The sequence below is a fragment of the Lissotriton helveticus genome, chromosome 1_1 (assembly GCF_964261635.1).
Source record: "Lissotriton helveticus chromosome 1_1, aLisHel1.1, whole genome shotgun sequence".
Taxonomy (NCBI): domain Eukaryota; kingdom Metazoa; phylum Chordata; class Amphibia; order Caudata; family Salamandridae; genus Lissotriton; species Lissotriton helveticus.
In genome coordinates, this window is record NC_136057.1 from 75,643,723 (window position 1) to 75,656,983 (window position 13,261).

The 13,261-nt window shown below is 44.1% G+C and overlaps 1 protein-coding gene across 1 annotated transcript; it reads left to right on the plus strand.

The window, feature by feature from the left end:
• The first annotated feature begins 2,677 nt into the window (after nt 1-2,677).
• Nucleotides 2,678-4,134, plus strand: LOC144831195 (uncharacterized). The gene has a single exon (XM_078688978.1). The coding sequence runs from the start codon at nt 2,806-2,808 to the stop codon at nt 3,772-3,774; it is 969 nt and encodes a 322-aa protein (XP_078545104.1). The 5' UTR covers nt 2,678-2,805; the 3' UTR covers nt 3,775-4,134.
• Nucleotides 4,135-13,261: the final 9,127 nt, after the last annotated feature.

The window sequence follows — 13,261 nt, forward strand, 5'->3', positions numbered from 1 at the left end:
GACCTGCAATTCAAAAGCATTGACTTGAGGTGGGATTTGGTAACCACAGCTTCTTGGGGGAGATATGGAGACTGGTGGTAAATTATCAAAGCTTAAAGTATTGAATGTATTGTATTCCGCATTTATAGAGCGCACTGTGACACTACGGTATCCTGGCGCTTGAACACGTGAGATCAATTAACCTTGAGTGTAATAGCGAGTACAGGGTCAAAAATGATAAGAAAGTCACGGCCACATACTTACGTCCTAGGAAAGAGCCAGGTCTTTAACTTCTTTCTGAACGGCAGCAGATTACCTATCTGTCTTAGTTCGGCTGGGAGTTTGTTCCAAGCCGAAGCTGCTGCAATACTAAAAGCTCTTCCTCCATATCTAACTCTTCTAAACCTGGATACTCTAACCAGTTTAGCTGAGGAGGACCGAAGGTTACGTGGGGGGACATACCATTCAAACCGGCTCTGTAATGGCTTGGGCCAATGCCATACAGAGCCTTAGAGACTATGCACATTGACTTGGACTGTACCCTCTGCATAACTGAGAGCCAGTGGAGCTCGGCCAAGGCCTGAGACGCTGAAGACTGGCGTGGTCTAATTAGTGCAAACTTGTGCCGCCATCAACTGTATTCTCTGGAGTCTCCCTATCAGATATTTAGGAGACTCCAACGATAATGTTGTGAGATTGACACTGAATTCTCTAAATGAGTTGGAGGAAATAGTCTGGATCTTGGATGGTGGGAGAGAAGGTTTATTATGGGCGGTATTGTAATGAAGTAGAAAGGAGTGAATGTCCGCATCAGACATAGGGTCAGTGATCCTGTGTGGCCTGGCGTGATGGTTAACGAGGCCTAGATTTCCAGGTAAAATTTGTCTCGTTTTCCAAGATGAGTCTTGACTTTGGCAGAGTTTAGCCGTAGTGGGGAGGCGTGATTGATTGTTCTTGAAGGACATGTAGAGATTCCAGCGCTCCTCCATCATTGAAGAAAAGTGTAGTAGGTGCAGAAGACCCTGCTTGATGTCTGCTTGATGTCTTTCAGTTCAACCTCAAGGGGGGGTGCGGGGGTATAAGGAGTGGTTAATTGGTCTGGTGATAGGAAGGGAGTGAAGTCTCCTCGTAAAAGGAACAGTGGTAGGTAATGTAGATTCCACATAGTCCCGGATGAAAGTATAAGTGGAGGTTTTTTGAAGGTTGGGGGCTGGTGGTTGGTGGCATGGAGGGGGTATGAAGAGTAGAGGGAAGTGGTGTTCTACAGTTTTCCTCCATGTGTCTTTTGTGCTATAGGGGAGTTGAGTGCCAGGTGTTGGGAAGTACCCTCTCAAAATAGCGGCCCAGCCCACTGCAGGTCAGACTGTCTTCTTCAGGTCTGTCTGCCACTTATTACCTCCAGAACAAGAACATGAAGGAGAACCAGGCAATGTCCCCCGAGGCATGAGCAAGGACCTAGCCCTCAAGCCTCCCTCTCATCCACTACCGCCCACGTCTCAAAGGTTAGTAGCTGGAAGATCCCTTCTCAGCAACCTCTTATCAGTTGGAAGCTCAGGGTTACCGGGTTGCAGTCCCAACTATATGAGCACGTCAATGGGGAGGGAGGAGGGGTTGCACAGGTGGCACCTGTATGTCAACTTGTATGCACTACACAGGCCCGGCCCTCTATGCCTTCTCAGGCAGGCCTCCTCCAACTGCATACGCTCTCTGCATCAGCAGTCCACAACGCAGGAAGGGCAGGGGCAGTTACCGCCTGGGGACTGTGCTGACCTCATCTCCAATATCTAGCCGCTGTCATTGTGGCAACCATCCTCAGGCTTCTAGGCTCCAACCAGCATTGCGTGCCCCAGCGATCAGTTTAATTCTAGGAAGCCATTCAGCCCAGTGTGCCCGGCTGTGCCAGTACATCTCAGCCAAGCCTCTGCAGGCGTCTATGCGCTTCCCATCATGGTTTCGTGGGGCTCGGGAAGTGGAGTCTGCGGCGCCCTTGGTCCGCCAAGCTCAATTTACAATTGTTGGGCTGCCACTGTATGGCACTCACCTTGGCATCTGTGCGCTCGATCATGGTAGGAAGTCAGTCCGAGCCCCCTCTACCACCTGGAAGGCTCTATGCGTGGAACCTCCTCTAGGGGTCTGACCTCTAACTCCTTGGGAGAGTACTGGATTCTGTAGGATTAGGCTGGGTGCCCGGCAGCGCAATCGTTCAAGGCTTTCATTCTGCCATCTTCCTGTGTCTGCCTTTCACAATATTATGCACGTTTCAAATTTAGTTAATTCATTTTGATATCATTCGACATGGCAAAACAATTTGTTTTTAATTCTTTTTACGGTCTATACAAAATGTAAATAGATTTATCATTTTATGTTACTGATAGGAGTGAGTGCACACTTATTGTTAATATATCAATCTGCTTTATTTTATGTTGGTCTCATTTATCCTTGCCTAAAAACCTTACCAACTCTATCCCATCGGAAAAGTACATGCATTACTTCCAGAATGCTGCCATTCACTGTTAAACATTTTTGTTAAAATTAGTTTACACCTTGAAAGATATTTCACTTTAATTCTTTTTTTTATATACTGCAGGTGGCTTCAAGTGTGGACAGGAACAAAACTTAAGCATTCTCTCATTTGCAGCAAATAGACTACAAAGAGAGAGATGGTCCAGATATTTTAGAAGAAACCAATTTCTAAAAGCTGGATTTGGCCAGGAAGTAACGACAATACAGAGCAGAGTCGCCGACTGATTGTAAATGCAGTTTCTGGATTCTCTCTAATTTCTTATATGTCAATGAACCCTTAAGTTGGGGACAGCAAGGACACACATGATCGAGGAGATGGAGGGTTTTGGGACTGTAAAGCAAGAGCCAGAACAGCAGCACAATTTGAATCAAAAAACAGTGTACATTATTTATAAGACTGTGCAGATTGCAGAAGTAGTGTACCCATGGACTTCACAAGAGACAAACCTAGCTTGTAATTTGAACAGGACAGTACAGAAAAAGAGTTGCACAGGAGAGATACCTTATCAATGTTCAGAATGTGAGAAAACCTTTACTCAACAATCCTACTTGACTCGACATATGAAATCACACTCTGAACAAAAGCCTTATCAGTGCTCTGATTGTGAGAAGAGATTTAGTCAAAAACACTATCTGACACGACATGAAAGAACACATTTGGGACAAAAAATATATCAGTGCACTGAATGTCCAAAAAGTTTCAGCAAAAAAGCGAGTTTAATTCAGCATGAAGGTGCACATGCAGGAGAAAAACGGTATTTGTGTTCTGAATGTGGTAAAACCTACCGTCATAAAATCAGTCTCACATTACATGAAAGATCACACTTGGGACATAAACCATATCAGTGCACTGAATGCCAGAAAAGCTTCCACGATAAAAGTACTCTTGCTAAGCATGAAAAAATTCACACCGGAGAAAAGCCATATCAGTGCAATGAATGTGAAAAATGTTTTACTAAGAGATGTAGTCTAACTCAGCATAAAAAGACCCACACCGGAGAAAAACCCTATAAGTGCACAGAATGTGAAAAAAGCTTCAGTCAGAAAATCCATCTCGTACATCATGAGAGAACCCACACAGGAGAAAAGCCCTATCAGTGTGAAGAATGTCAAAAAAGCTTCAGTCAGAAAATTCATCTGACCCAGCATGAGAGAACTCACACAGGGGAAAAACCCTACTGGTGCAGTGAATGTCAGAAAGGATTCAACCACAAAATTAGCCTGACTCACCATGAGCGAACGCACGCTAGGCACGCCTCCGCTCAGGAATGATGTTCGTTCACATAATTCCATGTACACTAAAAGAAAGTACAACATATGGACATTAACCTGAACTGAACCCCTACAAGTGCAGTGAATATTACGCAAGGTCTAATTCTGAAATCAGTCTTACTGATGAGATAGCATGGAATTGCCAAAAAAAAAGTTAGCAGTGGGCTCCAAAACCAAGCGGCAAGTGTTTGAATGTATGAATAACTCAGTCTGCCTAGGCGTATGAGGCAGAAAATATCCGGTTTGCATGAGAAATAATATCTTTGAAAAGCTAAAGTGAGAATGGTAATCTGACTTAATGGGTGAGCGCAAATCTAGCTTAGTTGCAAACCTGTTTAAGGTGGAACTTGTAAGGGCTTTTTTTTTTAAATACAAAATCCCCCAATGCCCCCACATTCCCCCCAACACCCCCGCACCCCCCCAACGCCCCCGCCTCCCAAAGCACCCGCATCCCCAAAGAACTCCAGTCCCGATGCACTCTCAACACACACCCCATTCACCCTTAATCACACACCCCCACCACACACATCCCACCCCACCCCAACACACTCACACTGTTTTATAAACAGTCCCATGCCAAACGTTCAGCAGATTGACATAAAATAAGTTGCAGTAGTAAGAGAGCTGCTCCCTCCTGTGACTTTGCTCATGGAAAAGATCAAGGCGATTACATGTATAAAAAAGAAAATTGTGATGAGCAAAAAAGTGGAAGCAGTTAAATGAAATGCTCTTCTCTAAATTCCTACAACAAGCTAATGAATGAAAGCTAACAGGGTAATTTAAATGTGCCGCTATTCAAAAAGCCAAAGAGACTCTCGCCTTGGCACGTTGTCATACTAGTAAAACAAATTGAAACTAGTGAAATGATTTAAGCTGATAGTTATTGAAACGTCCTGACTCTGGTGAACAGTATATTAATGTGGCAAGTTGTGCATGGACTCTAGTGTGGGAATTGTATAATATGTACCAGAGAACAATGCATGGAGATTTTTTGAAGAGTGTCAAATGTTGGAATATGCCTTTAGGGACAAAAAATGAAAAATCACAAACCATTGTGACCAAGTGTAATCGATTGCGACCAATTGTTGCCCAGTATGGCCTATTAAAACCACTTCAAAGATATTGCCTGTGAAAGTGAAAACACAATCCATTCTACGAATGCATCTATTTTTGCACGGGTGATATTGATGGTATTTGTCAATAGTGTAAAGAGTAGTAATGTAGAAGATTTCACTAACTTATTCTTCCTCATGGAATCTTTTGTTATGACTCCTGCTGTGTGTAAAATGAAAGCCTATTCAGAGACCTGAATCAGAAGAAAACATAAATAGTCTATCTATAAAGATGAAATCACGCAAACATCTGAAATATGGTAATATTGCCCCTGTGCACAAATTAAGAAGTGCAGGTGTTTGAAAAAGCTACTGCAATACTGATCGTAATGTTTCATAGTGCAGAATAACATTGGTCCGTCATTTTTCACGATAGATGCAACTTTGCCTCGGGGGTGGGGCTGGGGGTGGAGGGGGGGGGGGTCATCTAGCACCAACAACCCGAACTGACATCTGTTACCAAAACCCAGAACTGACATTAGACACCAACATCCAGGACTCACAATAAGTTAACATCTTCCAACAACCAGAGCTGACATCAGTCAACAACATCCCGGACTGACATCAATTATCAGCATTCATCAACTGATCCGTGAGTGAGACTGAGGCCCGGCTGCCTGACATTTTTTGAAGCTTAACTCACTGGAAGCTAAGGGCCGTATGTAGAAACCATTTTTGCGGTCTAGCCATTTCTGGCCCCAAAACATACTTTTACATATGTACAAAACATACTTTTACACATGTACAAAACATACTTTTACACATGTAAAAAAACATCCTTTTACACATGTACAAAACACAAGTTGTGATTCGGTAGCACATGTCCGAATTTCAATTTGTCTTTGCGATTCAGTATTTGAAAGCGGCGTGTTTAGGACGTCCCACCCAAATACTGAATCTGAATGGGATGTATGAATGTTTTGTGACCAAATTACAGGTGTATCATTTTCAAGTTTTACTGACTCCTTTAAGGAGGTGTTAACCCATTTGCAATGGGACCCCTTCCCCTTTGAGAATAAAATATATATATATATTTTAACAGCAGGGAGGGGTCCTATGGGGACCACTGCCTAATCTAAAAAAAAAAAAAAAAAATGAAACTTCAAGTTTTTTTTTTGAAAATGCATCCTGTGTTCCTTTAAAGAAAATGGGCTGCATTTAATTAAAAAAAAAGTTGTTTCCTTCATAAGCAATCACAGACATGGTGATCTATGATGGCTGGTATTCCCAGTGGGTCTCAAACTGCGACTTCCCTCATGAATATTCATGAGGTAGGGAGATTTGCAACAACCTAGGAATCGCTGAATAAAACTGAAAGAATTTCATACATTTGGGATAGCGATTTCCTAAGTGTGATTCACAGAGAATCACAATTAGGAAATCGCTAACCCTAAAATCTGTAGGTATGGCCCTAAGCTGCTTCTTATATCACCTGAACCTGCCAAAAACACCTGAAATACATCAATTAATTTTGTTCTTGAATCCTCAGGTGAATAAGTCCACACATCCATAAATGTTCGCTTTCATTGGTTCAGGCAAAGTGATCTACTGAATCAAGGCGGACAATTTATTGGTTGTCTGCGTTTGCCTGCCCCCGTCCCTTCTCAAAGCAGTGTTAGCGCTGCAGCCTGCTGAGTATAAGGGGTTAATTACTAGGGCCTGTTCACCCTCAGTTACAGAACTCTGTAATGTGCCGAAATAAAATTAAAATGTGTGTCTGAGGCAAAGTCTTGTCACTCACATGTTCAGTTAAAAATAAAATAAAAAACTCAGGAAGCACACAAGAGCTGAGACATTCACCGGAAGGCTGTAAAAATCTATATTTGGTAACCAGACAGTATTCCGAACATCTTGGCTTCTGTGGTGTGGCTTGGAGTGACCGTCCTATAAATCTGACTCCTCCCACATACTCTGAAAAATGTTACTGATTTTGTGTGTCACTGACCCTGAACATGGGGATTGTTTCCACTCTAAAAAATAAATCCCACTCATCACCCTTTACCCTGGTTTTTCTGCATAATGCCAGAAGCTAAGCAGCATACATTATCCAGTCTAACACGATGAAGGTGGTTCGACTAGGGTTTCTGCCCCCCATTCTGTGTTATGTAATATGCTCTTCCCTGTGTTCCTCCTTTGTTTTGTAAGCCTTTCTGTTGTAAAGCACAATGTTTTCATTTCAGTCCTTTGAAACAAATAAAGCCTAGAAATTGTACTTTGTCATGTCGTCTATAAAACAACCTCCCCTTGAAGGCATCAACATGGAGGGAAACTATTTCCATTGCCCTATATGGATGGGAGAATTATTTCTATTGTGACACTCATTCTGTCTGCACACAAGAAGATCCCTCATTTGTGGCACCTCATCAAGATATTGTATGATCACATGCATTGGTGGCCTGCTTCCTTCAATGCTGGAGATGTTCTGGTACTGATTCCTTAACCCATTCGCTGCGTTTGTCGGTCAACAGACGTCGCGAGCAGTACCTCGGTAGTGCTGTGCACGTCTGTTGGCTGACACGGCCCCGCCCACTCCGCTAAACTGCCGCACTGTGTCGGAATTGCCGCCACAGTTAAGCAGTTAAATACATTTACTGGACCTCTTTCCGCTGTTTCTTTTGAGGAGAGCTCTGTATACTTTTGTCTTCTCAGTGCATCTGCACAGTGCGGGCATGCCATGATGTGGCCGGGGCACTAATTTGCCCTTGGATCTGTTAAATCACCATTGTTTGTCCCTTTTCGCTAGCTTGTAGATGCATAGCCCAGTCATCCTTTTGCTCTACATACCACCCCCTTCTAAAACATGCTAACATTTTGATGCCACTAAACAAAAGAGTTGCATCTCTGAAAAGCTTGGACGTGTTTTAACTCTTTACAGATTGATTTAGAGATACTCACCGGTGTCCTCTAGTTTTCCTTTTACAAGCTCCTGCTTGGCCCGCTGGCATCTTATGACTAGTTTGGACCCAGAAGAGGGAAGAGTCCCTGCTGGAGTCAAAAGGAGGTTGTTGCATCGAGAGGAACTTTGAAAAGGGTCTCTCCCCATATGCCTTGAATCTTTGCCTTCAGGGCTTGATTCTGATTCACAGGATTATTTGACCAGATTATGTTGCAAACACTGTCGGTTGGACGAACTTGCTTCAAGAAGCTGCGAGATGAAATGTTGCAAGGGCTTTGTAACCAGAGGAGTACAGATGATCACAGAATACCCCCGAAAGGGCTCTAGGTTTGGTAACTCCTAGAACTCTCCTGAAGAGGAGAATTATGTTAAAATGTCTTACCCATTTTAGACCATGGACAACATGCATGTTGAGCCATGATCCACCTCCTACTGTGCCAGCTTTGAGCCAAGCCAACAGCTTTGCTTCTTTGCCAATGAGCTGCCAGGCACCAGCAACAGTTTAAATGATGGACTCTCCATCTGTGATGCAGAGGGCCATACTGAATGGTGCTCGTTCCCACCCACGTCTTGAGCATCAATCAAATGGGCGTTCAGTCCACAGGGCCAGTAGCCGCTTCCCCTCCTTTCACGGAGTTGTGTCTGCTTTTTTAAACATGTTGTTTGGCACCTTTGAGCTAAACTGCAAGCACCTGTACGCCGCCTTGCTCCTAGCCACTCTCTGCCACCCGCACCTAGGTTGAATATCCTTTCAGGTTTTCAATTCGAACTAAACATTCCCTAGCAGAAGTGGAAAATGTGCCTTACTTCCATAAGATGTCTGTAGGTGTTTACACCAAGTCAGGGGTATTTTTATAGACTTTTGTACATTTTGAATCCCAAAAATGAGCTCCAGGAGCATTATTTGTATTCATTCATTTTTCTCTTGCAACATTTTAATCTGGCCTGGAATATTACATTCTTAATTTCATAACTGTATTGTTTGTGTTGCAGACAATACATCCCACTACAAACACCCACCACTCCCAGGTGACAGAAGAATCAAAAGGTTCCTTTTGACTGTCATAAATCTCACCATGTGGCCAGTTCTGTTCATTCTGCTCGGACACTAGATAGTCACCAGATCAATCCTATTGAGACATTCCTCTCGTTGAGCTGCCAGCAACCCAAGAATGCCCAGGAACACAACACAGAATAGTTCCCACAAGTCGCTAGTTCCTTCCTCACCCCCAATAACTCCATCCAAAGGAATACTATTCTCGGAAACCACCTCTCGGGTACTTGCAAATTATAAGTGTGATTATTAGTCGGATGGTAAGTGGATATTACTGGTCAGATCGTCTAACTCTAGTTCAAATCACTGCAAAGCTCCACATTTCACATCTATCCTTGTGAACCTCACTGTAATCTGCAAGAGCTTGTCTTGTACAAGCCTAAAGTCAACCACCAGATTGAGGATTTCAGAAAGGAGCGACGTTTGAAATCTAGGAACATTCCTGTCCATGGCTCTTCATCTCTCGCTTCGCATTGCCTAATCCATAGCCAGTAATGAGATTTCTGATTAGGGGACAGGTTTGCAGGATGGGTTTCCCCAAAGTTTCCTCATACCCATATCTAGTAGAAAGCTTTTAATTTGCCGTAGCCACTTGATTTTGTGAAGCCTTTCGGCATCTATAACATCCCGCTGAGCCATAGCTTAGTGAACAAGTTCAGGTGTGGACCAAGCCCTTCTCCAGTATACTAACGGGTGTAGTTTGACTTTATTAACTAACCCTTTTCTGCCCAGATCAAGTATCAGAGGTGGGGGAAGGTGAGTTGCACTTCTCAGAAACTTGCTCTCTGAGAGGGTTAGAGAGGAAATGTTGGGGAACTCCCCAACTTCTGAAGCATATGGAACCGACCCCAACACTTTAGCATCATAGATTTTTAAAGTTGGACCGATTGATTTAGAAAAGAAGCGACTGTGTTCCTTCACTATACCTCAGATAATCTGTCTGTGCTTAGGAACCATGGCATCCACTTGTGCTTGCAGGACATGGTCGAACAAAAGGAGACACCAAGATAATTAAATACATCTGCCCTCTCAAGTGGCTTGTCCCCCAACATTATTCTTCCCTTGTAAGATCTATATTGTTTGAAAGACATATATTTCGTCTTGATGGCATGTGTCTCAAGACCTCGCACTCTGCAGAACTCCTCGAAATGGTGCAGGTTACGTCGCAGACATCCCGGTGTCTCCAAGATCAGCAAAGTATCCCCCGCAAACAACAATATGGGGTTTTTCATACTGGCCAGAGTAAAGGCGTCAGTAGGAAAGCAAGAGAGAAAATGTAGGGGGAGTAGGAGCCAAAACACAGATTTGGCAAACACTTTTGTCTTTAGGTAGCTGATAGGTAAGTTTACCCAGCCCACCCCAACGAACCTGGGCAAAATTACCTTGATGCATATAAATTACCATCATGCACAAATCAAGGAGGAATGACCATAACTACTTATGGGGAACCAAATCAAATGCTGATTTGAGGTCGATGAAGGTAGCATACATGCCGCCTCTGCTGATTTTCACTACCCTCCAGTATAGAAGTAAGAAACGGAAAATGTGATCGATAGTGCTGATCTTGTGGTAACCTGTTTGCAAGCATGAAAGTATATATTGATCAACTATGCAATCCTGGATATTAAACAAAACAAGTCGGGCAAAAGGTTTTGGGCTGAATCAATTAAACGAATAGGCCACTAGTTCCCAGGCAGGCACCGGTCTTTTTTATAAATAGGAATTAGTGCAGCTCCCTTGGAGGAAGCAGGAATGGGACCCCACTCGAGATGGCGTTCGCCAGAATGAGTAGATACTTAGACCACTTTGCCCAATCTTGCAAAAATACATCAGCAAGAATGCTGTCTGGGGCTGGCGCTGTGCCTCTGGTAACTGCATATAGGGCTTTAGTGACAGCTGCGGCATCATATAGACCTCAGCCTGGGGCTACAGGGAAAAATTCCTATGGATCATTTAGCGCACTCCTGGCAGCATTAGAGGAAGTGACCTCAGACTATAGATGGAAAAAATGAGCAACGGACAAGGGCAATAGAATTATGGGGTGGGTGGGCTTGCCCGTCTCTACCCCACTTAACTAGGTTCCAAAATCTAACAGTCTTGGCAGAAGAAGCAGCTTGGAGGTCTTTCCATCTCTCTCATCCCTCTCTCTTTTCACCTAGGCCTGAGTTTTATAGAGTTTCCTTGCGAAGTGGACCTGCTGCATATCTTTAGCTTTTATTGCCCTGACCAATAGGGAAAGATTCTACTGTGCTCCTTACTAAACCAACTTTTTGGTGTGAAAGGGGGCCTGTGAGTTAATGATGCAGGATTGAGGAAGTAAGACTATTATTAGTCAATAATTGTCCCTATGTCCCGTGCGCTAGATAGCCTAGTGGACACCTCCTCTAAGCCGGACACTAGGTCCTCAGTAATTGTAAGCAAAATGTCCGGGAGTCAACAACTTGGGCCCATTTAATGTGCCGCTCGTCATTTGACCAGTATCCATCCTTGAAGTGAGTTGGGCATCTTTTTTAATACAAAAAGATTCCATAGTGAGACAGCGGGGATTATGGTTCAATCTCTCGAGGATACACGTACCCATAAGGAGTGACCGAAATCTCAAGTGTAGAAACATGTAGTCCATGAGACTAGAATGAGACAAATTATTATATGTTTTGGCCACTTTCCTGTTAGTGGAGGACTTACCACTGACTGCTCTGAGCCTCATGTTAAGACTTTGTACCATCTGGCCATGGAGCCCACAACCCTGACATTCCGGGTAAGGAAGTTGTACCTAGAGGGTCGTGTCTGCATTACGTGTGTTGCTCATATGTTAACCCCCCCACCCCCCCTTCTCCAACTCCTATACCCTAAAGATAGGCATCACAATCCCCTCCTAATAAGCTTGGGTACAAGTACAACAAGAAAACTTAACTACCCCTCCCCAGACTGAGCTGGCAACAGGCAGTTGGACAAACTGATATATATATATTTTTTTATAAATCTCTTTATTGAACAAAAGAAGCAATCCACGTGTGTACAATGATCAATGAAACAGGACCCGAGAAGGTCCCTCCAGTAACAGTTATCAGTAAACCAGCAGTCGTACACAAAGCAATGGCGAATAAGTATGACACAATACAAATTTTCAATATGCTGGCAAGGAAAACTTAAGTTTGGCATATGAAGGGAAAAAAAAAAATCTCTGAAAGAACTTAGAATCAAACAATAAATCATACCTCTGAGTACATAAGAACCAAGGGGTAGTGTTTTACATGAGCACGATTAGAGAGCGAGATGGCGGACATGGCGGCTGAAAGCGTTTCTCTAATCAGAGCGTGGGAGATAAAAATATAGTACATTCGCGAATACGAACGATGAACGTGTGAATAATACGAAAAATCACGCGCCTCAGGAGAATGGTAGCGCCAGGAGTCTAGCAAACCAAGGTCAGCTATTTGTCTCTTGAGGGCCGATGACATGGCCCCCTGTCCCGTGCGAGGAGGCTTGGCTATGATCTATCTTAGGATCCCACGCCAGATTAAAGTCCCCCCTAGTATCAGCGAGGGAGCGTCCTGTGGCACATGATCTCGCAAGGTCGCTCGGAGATAGGAGTCTTGCATCTGATTGGGTGCATACACATTACACAGTGTTAAGAGGCGTTGTCCAATCCATACCCCAGCCCTGATTAATCAGCCATCCGAGCTATGGAAGACCCTCGATTCACCCTGCCTGATGCCAGCTCTGCATAGGATTGTCGCTCCGGTGGTTTTGGTGGGTGCCGTGGCCCAGAATTTTGAGAGGGTATTTAGGGTGAGACATCGGGAAATATCTGCTTTTAAGAGGTGGGTTTCTTGAAGGAGGATAATGTCTGGATTGTGTTGTAAGATGTAGCGCCATGTTTGTTGCCATTTGTTGGGGGAGTTAAGTCCCTTAACGTTAAGGGATATAATCTTCAGAGGGCAGGGGAAGGCCATAGTTGTGTCCAGATCTGAATTAGTCCGTCATGCCATCGTAGAGAGGAAACTGGGGTATAGGGGAGAGGTAGCAAAACAGGGGTCCGTCTCTCTAGTCTAGGGAAGGGTACCTTCGAAACAGGGTCGCCCACCTGCCACAACCTGAGGAAGAGAGAAAGCGGGAAAGAAGAAAGAGAGAAGCAAAGATGTATAGAGACAAAAAATAAGTAACCCTGATTGGCCAACCGGGCCACATTTTTCTGTTCCAGTCACAGGTCAGCCTAGTCCACATGGTTCGGGTGATCCCAGAGATGTCACTCTCTCAAGAACAGATAGGGGGTAGGCTGTCAGCTGCTCGCGGGATCGTCCAGGTGGGGGCCCAGCTCCAGCATCACTGCAGATAGGGAGCTGGGGTACAGCCATGCCATGAGAGAGAGCACCAGTCCCCCTGGGGTCAGGGACATCTTCCAAAGGCACCACTTGTAGTCAA

What these genes read in the sequence shown, in the direction of transcription:
- LOC144831195 (XM_078688978.1), top strand. Translation starts at nt 2,806, where the DNA reads ATGATCGAGGAGATGGAGGGTTTTGGGACTGTAAAGCAAGAGCCAGAA.